At 32.3% G+C, this 19,444-nt stretch overlaps 2 protein-coding genes across 2 annotated transcripts in view; one reads left to right on the forward strand and one right to left on the reverse strand.

The window, feature by feature from the left end:
- Positions 1–33: 33 nt before the first annotated feature.
- Positions 34–8,712, reverse strand: LOC106054041 (nuclear transcription factor Y subunit beta-like). Its single transcript, XM_056026145.1, has 9 exons — positions 8,571–8,712; positions 5,774–5,863; positions 5,598–5,671; positions 4,964–5,029; positions 4,743–4,810; positions 4,467–4,596; positions 2,954–3,032; positions 2,208–2,361; positions 34–2,035 (listed from the first exon to the last, which is right to left on the reverse strand). The coding sequence occupies exons 1-8, from the start codon at positions 8,659–8,661 to the stop codon at positions 2,210–2,212; spliced, it is 750 nt and encodes a 249-aa protein (XP_055882120.1). The 5' UTR covers positions 8,662–8,712; the 3' UTR covers positions 34–2,035; positions 2,208–2,209.
- Positions 8,713–9,236: 524 nt separating this feature from the next.
- The window catches only part of LOC106054039 (ubiquitin-like protein 4A), a 69,573-nt gene continuing 59,365 nt past the window's right edge, over positions 9,237–19,444 (forward strand). The window contains exon 1 of the mRNA XM_056026146.1: positions 9,237–9,517. Coding sequence (XP_055882121.1) covers positions 9,470–9,517 — 48 coding nt within the window. The 5' untranslated portion in view covers positions 9,237–9,469. The remainder of the gene's footprint in view (positions 9,518–19,444) is intronic.

Here is a 19,444-nt window from a genome sequence, read left to right on the forward strand (position 1 = left end):
TATTCAGGTATATTATAAGAAAACACCAAGTAAAATATTTGAGTACCATTTTTACTTCAAAAACAAAAATCAACATGTTTACTTACATCAATGGCCAAGTGCATAAGATTTGTTATAATAAAATGAAGAACATTCATACCATAAAACACTTATCATAAGCACAACATGCTGAACTGAATCATTCATCAGCAATGCTATTAGGAAATGATCTTCGTCTTATTAACAATGTTTTATTTAAGAAAAAAAAAAATTAGTTAATTATTTTATCAACAGTGAACAATTTCCATAAAAATAAACAACATAATTTAAAGAATTTTTTTTACTATACAAAAACAACATTGAGGCAAATTATAGAGGAAAAAATAAAAACAGGACATAATTGTCAGGTACTGAAGCAGAACTAGCTGCCAGTCTATTAGACATGTTCACATCCTGATATGATTTTTTTGGGGATTCCTAGTAGTAAAAGCAGTTCATCATTGAGCACCATTCAACCAAAATAACTATCCCATTAACACAAGCTCTCACTAGACTTACTATTGTTTCATTACACTGAAAGATTTCAGAAGTTTTTTTTTATAGTTTTATAAGATGTACAATGTTATTAAGCTTGAGTATCCATTGATAGCTCTTCAAACATAGAAGTTAGCAAAGCTTAATAAAGTAGAATTAGTAGGTAGGATTTTATTTTCACAATATTTATTGAGGAACCATTGAACATTTTATCTACAACAAATTTTTTTGTTATCAGAAACAACTCCATAGACTTAATCTGATAAAAATTGTTCTAACTTCTTATATAATTGCTCAGTTGTACATTTCCTGATAGCAATGTAAGATCAAGAGAAAAAAATTCAATGAAAACCCTTTTATTTTTATGGTATCTTCCATGCATCATTCTCATTTCACGGTCATCAACTAAATAAGTCTTCATTAAAACATTAACAAATTGTTTGTTTGTATGTGCTGTCAACAGCAGAGGAATTTTCAAAGAAGTTGGTAAAAAATAGATTATATAGATATGACAAACTAATCAAACTGTACAAAAAATTAAAAAAAATATTAGTTCAAAAATAAATTTATAATAAAAAAAAAATGAACAAGGAATTCAATTAATATGTTTTAAAATGCTACACAGTTTTTTTTTCTTAAAGTAGATTTTGTAATTAAAGACCCCAAAAACAAATTTAAAAATGTGGTATTTTAGAAATACATGACAAAATTAATTATCTTTTAATTAAAAATACTTTTGGTCCCTACAGAAAACAAAAATTAAATGTAGATATACAACAAAAAAAAAGGTTGACAATTCAGAGAGACCCAACAAGATAAAGTGTTCATAATAATGGAAGTTTTGTTTTTTTCAGTTTTTTCGAAACTGAAAAAAGAAAACCATGTAAAATATTATAAGCTAACATCCACTTCAAACAGAAACAATCTAATGTATGTCATATTTTCTCAAAGGCATGTAGTAAATAAATATTTACACCAATATTTAGCAGTCATAATTTCATGAGTGTCTCTAATTTCTGTAACACATTTCATAAAAGTTATGATTTCATTGTGAATACACACTAAGAATAATTATATAGAAATATTTATTTATGGTCTATCGTTAGCCTATAGCTTTTACATTTTTGTTACAATATGAGACCCCTACTTACTTAGTTTTCCATCTCAGCCTTTTTAGGCACTGGTGACGCCACTGCCACATAAGAGAGAGAGAGAACAAAGCCATGAACGCAACAAGGTACATTTTACCTTAAATTGTTTTTTTCGGTAGCTGTATTCAATTTGTTTACAGGGGGACTGAGATGGAGAAAAAAAAAAAACAGAAATTGAACATTTTAATGATTTTTTAAAATTTATAAATACCCTACAAAGGATTGATAAGAGTTTTGCCCTTTTTTAAAAAATAAATAGTAGCTCTTCAACAAATGTAGCACAGCAGTTCATTGGTAATGCCAGTCATTAGTGAAGTCTTAAATATTTACATTTCTGGCAGATACAAAGCATACATCAACAATAGCAGAAACTGAAATTAAAAATAACAACATTGGTATATTTCAAATGTTTATTACATCTCTTGCAAAAAAATATTTTGAACATTGAAATTTGTAATTCTAAAAAAAAAAAAAAAAAAAAATTCAGCTAAAAAAAAACAAACAACTAAAATATCTATAAAATGTCTGGAAAAATTGTCTTACTTTTATTCGTCTTGTTTTAACACAATGGGCCAGTGACACTGTATTTGGAGATTATCCGGCAACAATTTTACGTGACCAGGAGCATATGTCGTTGTGTAGATAACATTTTGTTGCCCATTCTGGTCAGACATGAGACTGTTATTCAAAGATTGAGCTATAAACATTTAAAAAAAAAAAGGTTAAGATCATGAACTTATTATTTATTAAGTTGTTTAATAAATGTACAGAGATAAAAGTATAGAATAAAAATGAGCCTTAAAATAATGAATTGAAGAATATAATTAAGCTTCTAAATGTTTTGAACGATTTTTTAAATATGTGGGGGAAAAAAGATCTTGAAATGTTTAAAGTAATTCTTGTACATTACATTTAAAATTCTTCACAAGGTTGAAATATGAAATAATAGCACACATATAGAGTAGTTTTTTGTAAGCATACACATTTTTTTCATCAATGCCTTCTGATATTCTCTGAGATTTAACAATGTCTCTCAGTTCAGAAAATAGTAAAGGGCACATGAAACTTAGAAAAAAGAAAAAGCATTTGGTTGCTGCACTGACATCTTAGTGAACTAGTGGAGACAAAATCAAGTTATGATATGTGTGTGCTAGCAATCCTCAGTTTACAGGTTGAAAAAAAAAAGAAAAAAAATCTCAATAATATAAGATTGTAATCAGTTAGAATGTTATACAAATTGTGAAAAGGGGAGTGACATCATCTAAAATGTGTACAGGCATTAAACTTACCAACAAGCATGTCATCTGATAACTCATCGCTTGTGTCTGGACCAGGAAGTGAACTGACATTCTTCTCCCCCTTTGAACACTGAAAAACAATAATATCTAAGGTTAAAAGTGACCTGTCTATGTCACAAAGATGTCAAAGTATGACGTTTTTCTTCAGGGTAAATTACAACAAAGTTACATTTTTAGATAATTACAAATTTATTGTTTCATTTCATAGAAAACATTAGCTTTCACACAAGGAATTCTTCTATTTTAGTATTGCAACATGAGCTTTCAAACAAAAAATGTAACTGGTTTAACAAGCTACTCTGTCGAAGTGCTCATGACAGAATATGGGAAACTATCAATTGGTAAATTAAAAATGAGTACATCCTAACCAAGCCTGGCCAGTTTTTGTTGCTCACAGTATTTAAAAGAGTAACTCCTCATCTTTGCATGGCAAATGGTGGAGCTAAAGCAACAAATTTATCCTGCTTGTTTATGTGATATTATGGTTTATTTATAAATTTGTGTCATTATTATCTCTTAATACAACAGCAATTATATAGAAAAGTGACACAGCTTTAATAATATTGAAGTTTGATCCTTTTTAGTCCATTATTTTCAATCCACAAATTAGAATTAACTAAAATGTTGAATTAGAAAATTAGCTCATCTAGAATGTAATTTTTTTCCACCCCTTTTGCCTGTGTCAAAACCTACAGTGATAACCAAATGCGCAGTTTAACAAGATAATTAGCCAACTTGAGCAAGATAATTTTTCTTTTCTTCAACTTTGTGTACTTTTGTATACATCTTTGCCATCGAATTGACAATTGTATGTTACAAGATTGTAATCTATGGGAGAAGATGAAGTAAAGCTCCTCTGTTTCTATGGCTGATTGCAATCTATGGGAGAAGATGAAGTAAAGCTCCTCTGTTTCTATGGCTGATTGCAATCTATGGGAGAAGATGAAGTAAAGCTCCTCTGTTTCTATGGCTGATTGTAATCTATGGGAGAAGATGAAGTAAAGCTCCTCTGTTTCTATGGCTGATTGCAATCTATGGGAGAAGATGAAGTAAAGCTCCTCTGTTTCTATGGCTGATTGCAATCTATGGGAGAAGATGAAGTAAAGCTCCTCTGTTTCTATGGCTGATTGCAATCTATGGGAGAAGATGAAGTAAAGCTCCTCTGTTTCTATGGCTGATTGTAATCTATGGGAGAAGATGAAGTAAAGCTCCTCTGTTTCTATGGCTGATTGTAATCTGGCCAACACAATAACCAACTTACTTCCCCAATGTTGTATTATATGAATAAATTCTTTTGTTAGCTTTAGTTGGGTAAAAATCTCTTCAGTTGTGACCTAAACATTTTCTTATTGTGCTAGACAAAGAAAATACATTTTTGTTGTTTCACTTGGTCTGAGTACAAGTTCTTTTCTTTTTAGCATTACACATCAAAGACACATTTTAAAACTCTAAACAGTCATTCAACATAACATTTCTAAACTTTAACAACAGGTAAGATACTTACCTCCCTATATTTCTGTAGATACAATTTCAGTGGTTCCACATAATTATCAAAACCTAATGTAGACATGGCAAACAAAATGTCTTCTCCATTTATTGTTTTTCTTTTTTCTTGATGGCAACGCTCACTAGCTCTGATTATACATTAAGGAATATTTTTACCCCCTTAAAACCAGATTTTTTCAAATTAATGTTACAATAAAGTCAGAGAATTACTTCCTAAATGCCAAAAAGAAATACTTTTTAAAGTTCTATTTAAAAACTCAACAAAAAAGGATACTCGCTGGTAATGAAACTAATAAATTCTGAAACACATTCCTGAACACACTCTTTAGCATCTTTGGCAATCTAGAACAAATAATGTGTAAAATCAAAACAATCATTGTTTTTCTTCAGATGACAAATGAGCAATTTAATACTTTAAAAATATTGTTAATATTAAAGGCCTACAAAGATACAGATAAAATTGAATTAATAGAATAAGGTTAGATCTCAATTTACCTTTCCTGTTGAAGGGACAGCTTTCTTCATTATTCTAGCAACATTTGCTATTGGTAAAAAGCGGTCCTAGGGTTAAAAAAGGAAATGATGAGTAACATATAACATAGAAATAGAACTAAATGAAGTCATTTTACTTATTCTATAATATAATAGTTACATGTAACCCTGACAAAGGTTTTTTACACAATTGGTTGGCATATTCAAAAAAGTTCCCCTTTCAGACCTTGTGGTCTATAGGGAAGATTTTGTAGAGGTCATCTGTTTCTGTGGCTTACGGTTAACAAGGGTGTCATGTGCCAGCCCAACGACCAACCACCTTTAATTTTCCTCAACTAATGTCAGGTACCCATTAGAGCTGGGTGGACCCAAAAGATCCTGAAATGGCATAATCAAACTGCACTGAAAATGTGCCTAACCAAAAAAAAAAAAACTACACAAAATATTGTATAATACTGCATTAGTACTGCATAGCATTGTATCACAGTTCACAATACAGCTTATTGGGTTAATCAATTAGTTTTTTGTATCCAATGTCTAGAACATAAAGTTCAGATGAGTGTTCAGGAAATGTAGAGATGGAAACTGAGCTGCCAAATACTGGCACTTAACATGATTTGCACATTCAAGCAATTACCTGTTCTCGTAATGGTTCATCCATGCTATGCTTGGTATCCTCTTCCATTTCAGGAGAGCCAAGTCCTCCATTTTCTAATTTAAAGTGAAGACAAAGAAAAAAAAAATATGTACAACTTTTTCTTCAGAACTGCCATGTAAAAGTATTTCTTTTAAAGTGCTAGTGCTATGTAATACCTGTGTCAACATCATAGCCACCCTGTTGTATGAGAGGGCCTAAATGAGCATCTTCACTACCATCATGACTGTCATTCATTTTATTGATGTCTAAATTGAGAAATATATACATATATATATTATAAATAAAAACATATATATATATATATATATATATATATATATATATATATAAATATTTAGAGAAATATTAGCAAGAAGTAAACAAATATGCAAAAGATAAACATATTTAAATATAAGGATAGCTACATAATTGTTGAAGAATGTTTTGGCACCAGCGATCATTTCAAACCTGACTTTTTGGCACTAAATGTTTTAGACAAATTACACGTGTTCATTTAATTATAAAGACACATAGGCTAAGTGTTAAAACGCTTGGCTTCCAAACCGAGGGATCCCGCTTCTAATCTTGGTAAAGACTGGGATTATTAATTTTGGGATCTTTAGAGCCCACCCAACTCTAATAGGTACCTAACATTAGTCAGGGAAAAGTAGAGGCATTGGTCATTGTGCTGGCCACATGACACACTCATTATTCTAGATATTGGTAATTACTTATTTGTTTTCTTTTTTTTTATATAATTGTTATTCAAAAATAGTTGTTGTTGATCACATCTTTGTTGTTGCAGAATCATTTTTTTAAAGATTGAAATTACTGTCCATTAAATGTGTCCTAACACCATTTCTATGGTGAAGATCTAATCACGTTGTTAAGAAAATTTAATTAATAATACACCATCGTATTATAGTCCATCCTATTGAAGGAAATTAATTCATTGTGGAACAATCAAAGAACATGGACAAAAGCATGTTGCAAAAATAAAATAAAATGACAATTTTTTGCAATATGTTTTACTTCAATAGTTTAAGTAGGAATTGTAATACCAAGATGCATCATTTATTTCCTTTTTGAAGGAGTCAAGAAGTTCAGAGTAAATTAAAACACAGAAGCCATTGAAGCTTCTTATTTGGTGGCTCTCAGAATCGCCAGAGCTTTTGAGATCCCACACCATTACCAAGGATTTTTGTCCACGCTAAGTACATTGCAAGAGTTATGATTGGAGCCATATTCGTTAATAAATTTAGTGTATTTTCCATCTAATGACACTGCTCACAGGAGAATAGTTGATATGTTTTCTGAAATTATCAATCCTAGGTAATTCAGGAAGGGATGTCTCTCATTTTCCAATATTTAGCATCCAGCTTCATGAATCCAAGGACATTATAAATTGTTCACAATTACTGGTTTATTTGAGATATATACAAAATTGGCGAATTTTAAAGATTAGCTTCTATGAAAACTTATTGAAACAACCTCTACAACATGTGATGTACCAGTAATTGACAAAACTGGTTAATTTTTGGAAAAGTAAAAGACCTCTTGAAAAAAATATTTGTGATGTCTGTACAGATCGTGCTCTTATTATATTTTATATGATTTCTATTCAATGTCAGTTACACGATTCTGGATCAATTGTTTGCAGTCATTCTGTTTTATTTGAGATGTTTTTCATGACTTCCTCTTCTATTTCCAACAACATGTCTTTGCGAAACATAGTTTTTTTTTAATTTATAAAGCCTGTTACTGTTACTTATCAAGACTAAATACAGAAATAAACTTGATGCAGAAGATGTGAATTCCTAATCTAGTTTAGTAGTTAATTAAAAACAACTTCAACCTTCACACTACTTTGGCGTGTTTGAAAATACTGTTGCAACAATTTTGTAGCAATTTACTTTACTGTATCGACGAAGACTGTACGTTTTCCATTCTTAGCAATAGGCCTATTTTTTACATTGTCAGTTATATAGGCAGCATAAATATTATAAACACCAAATAGAAAGGTAAATAAATGAAAATAATTTTTTTGTTATTTAAACACACAGATTTATTTTACACTAAATAAAGCTTTTGCTGTGTTAAGTTTCTAACAATAGAATTAACATCATGGATATAATATCAGATATGACAATTTTATAACACTAGTGAGCTAAATCAAATTTACCTAAGCCAATGAACAAAAAATAATGTATGATATGTATGTTTGAGGATCACCACCTAGTGTAAAATTGTATTAGTTATTAGCCATTAGGGGGTCATGGAGCTAAAAGGGTTGAGAACCGCTGGTTTAGAGCATTCTTAACTCTATACTATACTATCTAGATACTTGATAGATCATCTAGCTAGAGTCTGGTCTAGACTAAATAGATATCTAGGGGACTTGTAATGTACATACATGTACAATGTGATTGTGATGTCGTCGAACATATTTATTATAAATTCATACACTTATTATACTAAGTTAAACATGACTAGTACAATACACAGACAGTAATAATAATACAGTATACTGTGTTGTGTATACACATCATTATACTTTATATATACAGAGTTAGAGTTTAGAGTGACATACATAACATGTAGGGAAGGTAGGGTAAAGATAAGAATTAAGATTATTTTATATATAATCTATATAGATTTAGATCTAGAGTCTAGATCACTGCTAACAGAATTTCAGAGACAATTCTTTGTCTTAACTTTAAGACTTCACTTTATTAGTTTATTTGATGTGGAGAGTGATACTGATTTTTTTTTTAGTCAGCCATGTCATGCCATGGCCACTTTGTTCATTTTTTTGTGTAAATCGAGGTCGCGATGGCGGGTACGAAACGCTGATAAAACGTCACATTTTTAACGAAAGCGACTCGATTTTCAACTTAATTAGTTTGATATACGATTCTAGACCGAAGTGTTCGCACGTGTAATCCATTGGCTACAATGATAATAACAACAAACCTCGTTGATTGAGTAGATTTGGGGAAATTGGTTGGTCAATCAAGAGCCAGTGAAATTGCAGCAACTCTAGCCATTCAGCGAAGAATGTCATCTATATGGCTATTCCATAAGCTGTTTTCACCCCGATGAGACATTTGTGTGAAATCAGCTTTCCTGAATTGATAATAGTAGTCATTTGAAAAACTATCAAAATTCTACATTAATATTGCAAAAGCAATCTATATTATTGTATTAAAAGCATTTATCATAAATAAAACTAATACTAATTTTTAAAAACCTCTTTGCAGAAATTATCAGGGAGAAACTCAAGTAGATATAACAGTATTTGACCCACTTATAGATTGTCAACACAGGCTAGTGTTCTGCTGCTGTACTGGCCTGGAATAAATATTACTTTTAAATCTATAAAAAAAATTAGAACATTTTTATTTCTAATATATTCTGTATCGAAATAAAATAAATGGAAGAAATGTGAAAAATGTAGATCTAATTAAAAAACGAACGGGGATTTTTTTTTAAATATTCCACTAACGTAGATGATAGATCTAGATCTCTAAATAATAAATCTAGCTTTATCAGACAAATGGTCTATTTAAAATAGATTGTCGCATTTATTTTTTTTGAACAAATACAATTATTTTTACATTGATAAATTATCTTTGAATTTTAATAAAATATATTTAAAAATAAATAGAGATCTATAGATCGATCTAGTCTAGATTCTAGATATATAAGATCTACATAGCGATGTTTAAAAAAAAAATGGCTTTACTCTAATGTAACAATGTGATCAAGGAATCTGGCAATGCTGAAAACCTGGCTAATGATGGTGGTTATCTGGATCACAATAATACGTTGTTGGTCTTGACTTAGAATCAGTTGAAAGACAAGAAGCGAACATGCATTTAACAGTGAAAATTTTGAATGGAGAAGAATGCACTCTAGCTGTAAATAGATGTTCAATCATGTTGCCATTTTCTATAACTTAATTTTAATAGACTCATATGTAGTCTAGAAGTAGAATCTAGACTTACTTATCTTTCTCTAAACTCTTACCTTACGTTAAACCTATATACTATAGATCTAGATTCTAGATCTAAGTCTAAGTAGTCTACTAAGTCTAAGTAACTAGCTAGATCTAACTAAAATATCTACTCTCTAAGACTAAGCTCAAATTAAATCTAATTATGTCTAATACTAATTAGTAACTAATTATCTAATAGTTATAGATTTAATAGATCTAGAATCTAGTAGATCTAATAATTTTATTAATATTAATAATATTTACATGGCTAAAGTCGTAAAGTAAAGACACTAGATTTGACTAGATCTAACTAAATCTAAGTGTGACTAGTCACTAAGTCGGTGACTCAGTCTAAGTATAAGAGAGGCAAAGTAGCCTAGACAGAAATACTAAAATCAATCTTAAATCATACTTATGATATACTAGACTAGGTACTTTGACAAAAAATTCAAAATAAAGTTTAATAAACATATAACAACACCACTTCAAACTATCTAGTTATGTATTTATATTTCTGTGTAATATTTTTTATATATATATATATATTATATAGGAGCAAAGTTATGCTGTTTTATGTAGGGATGTTACAATTTTTTTTCAGAAAAATTATTGTAGGAATCTTGTTGTCAATGTTGTCTAATATTTTGTAGATATTTGAACGAGCCTTCTAATTCTAAATTTATATAAATTATGTATGTATGATTCCTGGTTGAAAGAAAATATTTTTTTTATGTTTGCTTGTCCTTTTCATAGCAACCAAATGGGCACTATGTGAGGAGATTTGAATGTGTTGAATAAATATGCTTGCCATTTCTTATATATTAATCAACTAGTCCAAAAACATGCTTCAAAGGAAAGTTTATTGTTATTAAAATATCTGAACACTAAGCTGCATATTATATAATCTAAATCAACATCTATTTCAAAATGCGTAACTGCAGAAATAAATCAATGTCAGCCATTTTGACATCATTTCAGTCTAAGTTTTTTTTTTAACTGCTATAATAATTCAACATATCAGAAAATTATTTGATGTCACATGACCAATCTGACCAATCACTATTATCTTAGCATGTAAACAAGATGGCTAAAATTACAATGATTAACAATGGCCTCCAGCATTGGACTCAACTGCTAAATATTAAAAATTAATAGCATCCAAAGTGCACAGAATTATGTGAAAAGTAAAGCACTGGAATTTAGCCAGAAAAATGCTCTACAATACTGGAGAGTCAAAAGGCGTGGATACGTTGAGCCTTTTAAACTATACACAGGGAAATCGAACCCTTTAGGTCTAATAAAAAATAACCTTCTACTCCACGTGGGATAGCGTAATTTCGTTCCCCTTCGCCATTTTTATTGGTCAATCAAAAACTATAACTCTCTTACAAAGAAGTATTCATTAAGTGGGTTAACAAAGTGCACCTTTGAGATGTATAATATTTTGCTGAGAAAAAAAGGGGCATGTCGGCGGAAATTGTAACATTGCTATTTTATGTGTAGAAAAATGGACTATGCTATAGAAAATACATAAATATTGTGATCGAAAAAATGAATTTTTGTCTTTATCTCATCATAACTTTATAACCATAATAGATTGAAGCTTGAAATTTGGTACACAGCTACCCCATTTTATATGATTTTTAATTTGATTATTTCATCTCACATACATACATTCATTCCAATTGTTTGTAAATTGACTTCGATCCTTTTTCTAGAATGCCGTTTTGTAGAAACTTCCTCAGCTTTATAATATTTATAAATATAATGTAAAATAACACCTTGATAGCATTCTCTCCACTAGGTTGATCAAAGATAAGCCATTAAACAAAGCATTTAAATCATTTAAACTTCATATTATCAACGAGAATTGCTAATGTCTGGCGCCACGTGTTACTACATCATGGAGTGACTTCATTTAACATCATCAGGATGAGCCCAAACTTGCCTTAATAAGCTGATTTCCTTTTATATTTTGTGTACCTAAGTATAGAAAAAAAAAAGATTTTTAACACTGCTCTGTAATAGAAATATTGATTTTAATACTATAGTCATAGATTGTTATGGTAGTTACAATTTTTCCAATTACCCATTTTGAAAAATTGCCTAATTTGGCATCATTTATAACTGATAACAGCATGTAATTTTTTTTTAATTTTGGAGGACAAAATTTCATTAAAAAATAATGAAACAACAAACTTTAAACATAAATCTAGGTCTAAATATAATTTAAAAATACCAAGCTTGCTTAAAAATGATAGTAAATGCAAAATCATTCTTACCTATGACTTTACTGTAAATTTTCGAAATAGACACGACTTTGTCAACAATGTGGTATCATTCAAAAGCTTAGGAATCCTCCTTTAACTACTTAAAGATTATCAGCAAGGTTTTTAAAAAAATGTAGCAAATTTAAAAACAACAACTAACACCATGGGTTTGAAAGTCTAGCAGTTTATAGGAAGTCTAGCAGTTTATAGGAAGTCTAGCAGTTTATAGGAAGTCTAGCAGTTTATAGGAAGTCTAGCAGTTTATAGGAAGTCTTGCAGTTTATAGGAAGTCTAGCAGTTTATAGGAAGTCTAGCAGTTTATAGGAAGTCTAGCAGTTTATAGGAAGTCTAGCAGTTTATAGGAAGTCTAGCAGTTTATAGGAAGTCTATAGGAAGTCTAGCAGTTTATAGGAAGTCTAGCAGTTTATAGGAAGTCTTGCAGTTTATAGGAAGTCTAGCAGTTTATAGGAAGTCTAGCAGTTTATAGGAAGTCTAGCAGTTTATAGGAAGTCTAGCAGTTTATAGGAAGTCTTGCAGTTTATAGGAAGTCTAGCAGTTTATAGGAAGTCTTGCAGTTTATAGGAAGTCTAGCAGTTTATAGGAAGTCTTGCAGTTTATGGGAAGTCTAGCAGTTTATAGGAAGTCTTGCAGTTTATAGGAAGTCTTGCAGTTTATAGGAAGTCTAGCAGTTTATAGGAAGTCTAGCAGTTTATAGGAAGTCTAGCAGTTTATAGGAAGTCTTGCAGTTTATAGGAAGTCTAGCAGTTTATAGGAAGTCTAGCAGTTTATAGGAAGTCTAGCCATTCTGTTTCAAAACTATATAGCAGCTAGTCATGCAGTTTATAGGAAGTCTAGCCATTCTGTTTCAAAACTATATAGCAGCTAGTCTTGCAGTTTATAGGAAGTCTAGCCATTCTGTTTCAAAACTATATAGCAGCTAGTCATGCAGTTTATAGGAAGTCTAGCCATTCTGTTTCAAAACTATATAGCAGCTAGTCTTGCAGTTTATAGGAAGTCTAGCCATTCTGTTTCAAAACTATATAGCAGCTAGTCTAGCAGTTTATAGGAAGTCTAGCCATTCTGTTTCAAAACTATATAGCAGCTAGTCTAGCAGTTTATAGGGAGTCTAGCAGTTTATAGGAAGTCTAGCAGTTTATAGGAAGTCTAGCAGTTTATAGGAAGTCTTGCAGTTTATAGGAAGTCTAGCAGTTTATAGGAAGTCTAGCAGTTTATAGGAAGTCTAGCCATTCTGTTTCAAAACTATATAGCAGTTAGTCATGCAGTTTATAGGAAGTCTAGCCATTCTGTTTCAAAACTATATAGCAGCTAGTCATGCAGTTTATAGGAAGTCTAGCCATTCTGTTTCAAAACTATATAGCAGCTAGTCATGCAGTTTATAGGAAGTCTAGCCATTCTGTTTCAAAACTATATAGCAGCTAGTCATGCAGTTTATAGGAAGTCTAGCCATTCTGTTTCAAAACTATATAGCAGTTAGTCATGCAGTTTATAGGAAGTCTAGCCATTCTGTTTCAAAACTATATAGCAGTTAGTCATGCAGTTTATAGGAAGTCTAGCCATTCTGTTTCAAAACTATATAGCAGTTAGTCATGCAGTTTATAGGAAGTCTTGCAGTTTATAGGAAGTCTAGCAGTTTATAGGAAGTCTAGCAGTTTATAGGAAGTCTAGCAGTTTATAGGAAGTCTTGCAGTTTATAGGAAGTCTAGCAGTTTATAGGAAGTCTAGCAGTTTATAGGAAGTCTAGCCATTCTGTTTCAAAACTATATAGCAGCTAGTCATGCAGTTTATAGGAAGTCTAGCCATTCTGTTTCAAAACTATATAGCAGCTAGTCATGCAGTTTATAGGAAGTCTAGCCATTCTGTTTCAAAACTATATAGCAGCTAGTCATGCAGTTTATAGGAAGTCTAGCCATTCTGTTTCAAAACTATATAGCAGCTAGTCATGCAGTTTATAGGAAGTCTAGCCATTCTGTTTCAAAACTATATAGCAGCTAGTCTTGCAGTTTATAGGAAGTCTAGCCATTCTGTTTCAAAACTATATAGCAGCTAGTCTAGCAGTTTATAGGAAGTCTAGCCATTCTGTTTCAAAACTATATAGCAGCCAGTCATGCAGTTTATAGGAAGTCTAGCCATTCTGTTTCAAAACTATATAGCAGCTAGTCTTGCAGTTTATAGGAAGTCTAGCCATTCTGTTTCAAAACTATATAGCAGCTAGTCTTGCAGTTTATAGGAAGTCTAGCCATTCTTTTTCAAAACTATATAGCAGCTAGTCTAGCAGTTTATAGGAAGTCTAGCCATTCTGTTTCAAAACTATATAGCAGCTAGTCTTGCAGTTTATAGGAAGTCTAGCCATTCTGTTTCAAAACTATATAGCAGCTAGTCATGCAGTTTATAGGAAGTCTAGCCATTCTGTTTCAAAACTATATAGCAGCTAGTCTTGCAGTTTATAGGAAGTCTAGCCATTCTGTTTCAAAACTATATAGCAGCTAGTCTAGCAGTTTATAGGAAGTCTAGCCATTCTGTTTCAAAACTATATAGCAGCTAGTCTAGCAGTTTATAGGGAGTCTAGCAGTTTATAGGAAGTCTAGCAGTTTATAGGAAGTCTAGCAGTTTATAGGAAGTCTAGCAGTTTATAGGAAGTCTTGCAGTTTATAGGAAGTCTAGCAGTTTATAGGAAGTCTAGCAGTTTATAGGAAGTCTAGCAGTTTATAGGAAGTCTAGCCATTCTGTTTCAAAACTATATAGCAGTTAGTCATGCAGTTTATAGGAAGTCTAGCCATTCTGTTTCAAAACTATATAGCAGTTAGTCATGCAGTTTATAGGAAGTCTAGCCATTCTGTTTCAAAACTATATAGCAGTTAGTCATGCAGTTTATAGGAAGTCTTGCAGTTTATAGGAAGTCTAGCAGTTTATAGGAAGTCTTGCAGTTTATAGGAAGTCTAGCAGTTTATAGGAAGTCTAGCAGTTTATAGGAAGTCTAGCAGTTTATAGGAAGTCTAGCCATTCTGTTTCAAAACTATATAGCAGTTAGTCATGCAGTTTATAGGAAGTCTAGCCATTCTGTTTCAAAACTATATAGCAGTTAGTCATGCAGTTTATAGGAAGTCTAGCCATTCTGTTTCAAAACTATATAGCAGTTAGTCATGCAGTTTATAGGAAGTCTAGCCATTCTGTTTCAAAACTATATAGCAGCTAGTCATGCAGTTTATAGGAAGTCTAGCCATTCTGTTTCAAAACTATATAGCAGCTAGTCATGCAGTTTATAGGAAGTCTAGCCATTCTGTTTCAAAACTATATAGCAGCTAGTCATGCAGTTTATAGGAAGTCTAGCCATTCTGTTTCAAAACTATATAGCAGTTAGTCATGCAGTTTATAGGAAGTCTAGCCATTCTGTTTCAAAACTATATAGCAGCTAGTCATGCAGTTTATAGGAAGTCTAGCCATTCTGTTTCAAAACTATATAGCAGCTAGTCATGCAGTTTATAGGAAGTCTAGCCATTCTGTTTCAAAACTATATAGCAGCTAGTCATGCAGTTTATAGCAAGTCTAGCCATTCTGTTTCAAAACTATATAGCAGCTAGTCATGCAGTTTATAGGAAGTCTAGCCATTCTGTTTCAAAACTATATAGCAGCTAGTCTTGCAGTTTATAGGAAGTCTAGCCATTCTGTTTCAAAACTATATAGCAGCTAGTCATGCAGTTTATAGGAAGTCTAGCCATTCTGTTTCAAAACTATATAGCAGCTAGTCATGCAGTTTATAGGAAGTCTAGCCATTCTGTTTCAAAACTATATAGCAGTTAGTCATGCAGTTTATAGGAAGTCTAGCCATTCTGTTTCAAAACTATATAGCAGCTAGTCATGCAGTTTATAGGAAGTCTAGCCATTCTGTTTCAAAACTATATAGCAGCTAGTCATGCAGTTTATAGGAAGTCTAGCCATTCTGTTTCAAAACTATATAGCAGCTAGTCATGCAGTTTATAGGAAGTCTAGCCATTCTGTTTCAAAACTATATAGCAGCTAGTCATGCAGTTTATAGGAAGTCTAGCCATTCTGTTTCAAAACTATATAGCAGCTAGTCATGCAGTTTATAGGAAGTCTAGCCATTCTGTTTCAAAACTATATAGCAGTTAGTCATGCAGTTTATAGGAAGTCTAGCCATTCTGTTTCAAAACTATATAGCAGCTAGTCATGCAGTTTATAGGAAGTCTAGCCATTCTGTTTCAAAACTATATAGCAGCTAGTCATGCAGTTTATAGGAAGTCTAGCCATTCTGTTTCAAAACTATATAGCAGCTAGTCTTGCAGTTTATAGGAAGTCTAGCCATTCTGTTTCAAAACTATATAGCAGCTAGTCATGCAGTTTATAGGAAGTCTAGCCATTCTGTTTCAAAACTATATAGCAGCTAGTCATGCAGTTTATTGGAAGTCTTGCAGTTTATAGGAAGTCTAGCAGTTTATAGGAAGTCTAGCAGTTTATAGGAAGTCTTGCAGTTTATAGGAAGTCTAGCAGTTTATAGGAAGTCTAGCAGTTTATAGGAAGTCTTGCAGTTTATAGGAAGTCTAGCAGTTTATAGGAAGTCTTGCAGTTTATGGGAAGTCTAGCAGTTTATAGGAAGTCTAGCAGTTTATAGGAAGTCTTGCAGTTTATAGGAAGTCTAGCAGTTTATAGGAAGTCTAGCAGTTTATAGGAAGTCTAGCAGTTTATAGGAAGTCTTGCAGTTTATAGGAAGTCTAGCAGTTTATAGGAAGTCTAGCAGTTTATAGGAAGTCTAGCCATTCTGTTTCAAAACTATATAGCAGCTAGTCATGCAGTTTATAGGAAGTCTAGCCATTCTGTTTCAAAACTATATAGCAGCTAGTCATGCAGTTTATAGGAAGTCTAGCCATTCTGTTTCAAAACTATATAGCAGCTAGTCATGCAGTTTATAGGAAGTCTAGCCATTCTGTTTCAAAACTATATAGCAGCTAGTCATGCAGTTTATAGGAAGTCTAGCCATTCTAATTCAAAACTATATAGCAGCTAGTCTTGCAGTTTATAGGAAGTCTAGCCATTCTGTTTCAAAACTATATAGCAGCTAGTCTAGCAGTTTATAGGAAGTCTAGCCATTCTGTTTCAAAACTATATAGCAGCCAGTCATGCAGTTTATAGGAAGTCTAGCCATTCTGTTTCAAAACTATATAGCAGCTAGTCTTGCAGTTTATAGGAAGTCTAGCCATTCTGTTTCAAAACTATATAGCAGCTAGTCTTGCAGTTTATAGGAAGTCTAGCCATTCTTTTTCAAAACTATATAGCAGCTAGTCTAGCAGTTTATAGGAAGTCTAGCCATTCTGTTTCAAAACTATATAGCAGCTAGTCTTGCAGTTTATAGGAAGTCTAGCCATTCTGTTTCAAAACTATATAGCAGCTAGTCATGCAGTTTATAGGAAGTCTAGCCATTCTGTTTCAAAACTATATAGCAGCTAGTCTTGCAGTTTATAGGAAGTCTAGCCATTCTGTTTCAAAACTATATAGCAGCTAGTCTAGCAGTTTATAGGAAGTCTAGCCATTCTGTTTCAAAACTATATAGCAGCTAGTCTAGCAGTTTATAGGAAGTCTAGCAGTTTATAGGAAGTCTAGCAGTTTATAGGAAGTCTAGCAGTTTATAGGAAGTCTAGCAGTTTATAGGAAGTCTAGCAGTTTATAGGAAGTCTAGCAGTTTATAGGAAGTCTTGCAGTTTATAGGAAGTCTAGCAGTTTATAGGAAGTCTAGCAGTTTATAGGAAGTCTAGCAGTTTATAGGAAGTCTAGCAATTCTGTTTCAAAACTATATAGCAGTTAGTCATGCAGTTTATAGGAAGTCTAGCCATTCTGTTTCAAAACTATATAGCAGCTAGTCATGCAGTTTATAGGAAGTCTAGCCATTCTGTTTCAAAACTATATAGCAGCTAGTCATGCAGTTTATAGGAAGTCTAGCCATTCTGTTTCAAAACTATATAGCAGCTAGTCATGCAGTTTATAGGAAGTCTAGCCATTCTGTTTCAAAACTATATAGCAGCTAGTCATGCAGTTTATAGGAAGTCTAGCCATTCTGTTTCAAAACTATATAGCAGCTAGTCATGCAGTTTATAGGAAGTCTAGCCATTCTGTTTCAAAACTATATAGCAGCTAGTCATGCAGTTTATAGCAAGTCTAGCCATTCTGTTTCAAAACTATATAGCAGCTAGTCATGCAGTTTATAGGAAGTCTAGCCATTCTGTTTCAAAACTATATAGCAGCTAGTCTTGCAGTTTATAGGAAGTCTAGCCATTCTGTTTCAAAACTATATAGCAGCTAGTCATGCAGTTTATAGGAAGTCTAGCCATTCTGTTTCAAAACTATATAGCAGCTAGTCATGCAGTTTATAGGAAGTCTAGCCATTCTGTTTCAAAACTATATAGCAGTTAGTCATGCAGTTTATAGGAAGTCTAGCCATTCTGTTTCAAAACTATATAGCAGCTAGTCATGCAGTTTATAGGAAGTCTAGCCATTCTGTTTCAAAACTATATAGCAGCTAGTCATGCAGTTTATAGGAAGTCTAGCCATTCTGTTTCAAAACTATATAGCAGCTAGTCATGCAGTTTATAGGAAGTCTAGCCATTCTGTTTCAAAACTATATAGCAGCTAGTCATGCAGTTTATAGGAAGTCTAGCCATTCTGTTTCAAAACTATATAGCAGCTAGTCATGCAGTTTATAGGAAGTCTAGCCATTCTGTTTCAAAACTATATAGCAGTTAGTCATGCAGTTTATAGGAAGTCTAGCCATTCTGTTTCAAAACTATATAGCAGCTAGTCATGCAGTTTATAGGAAGTCTAGCCATTCTGTTTCAAAACTATATAGCAGCTAGTCATGCAGTTTATAGGAAGTCTAGCCATTCTGTTTCAAAACTATATAGCAGCTAGTCTTGCAGTTTATAGGAAGTCTAGCCATTCTGTTTCAAAACTATATAGCAGCTAGTCATGCAGTTTATAGGAAGTCTAGCCATTCTGTTTCAAAACTATATAGCAGCTAGTCATGCAGTTTATAGGAAGTCTTGCAGTTTATAGGAAGTCTAGCAGTTTATAGGAAGTCTAGCAGTTTATAGGAAGTCTTGCAGTTTATAGGAAGTCTAGCAGTTTATAGGAAGTCTAGCAGTTTATAGGAAGTCTTGCAGTTTATAGGAAGTCTAGCAGTTTATAGGAAGTCTTGCAGTTTATGGGAAGTCTAGCAGTTTATAGGAAGTCTAGCAGTTTATAGGAAGTCTTGCAGTTTATAGGAAGTCTAGCAGTTTATAGGAAGTCTAGCAGTTTATAGGAAGTCTAGCAGTTTATAGGAAGTCTTGCAGTTTATAGGAAGTCTAGCAGTTTATAGGAAGTCTAGCAGTTTATAGGAAGTCTAGCCATTCTGTTTCAAAACTATATAGCAGCTAGTCATGCAGTTTATAGGAAGTCTAGCCATTCTGTTTCAAAACTATATAGCAGCTAGTCATGCAGTTTATAGGAAGTCTAGCCATTCTGTTTCAAAACTATATAGCAGCTAGTCATGCAGTTTATAGGAAGTCTAGCCA

This window comes from Biomphalaria glabrata, chromosome 4 (genome assembly GCF_947242115.1).
Source record: "Biomphalaria glabrata chromosome 4, xgBioGlab47.1, whole genome shotgun sequence".
In the NCBI taxonomy this organism is placed as follows: Eukaryota; Metazoa; Mollusca; class Gastropoda; family Planorbidae; genus Biomphalaria; species Biomphalaria glabrata.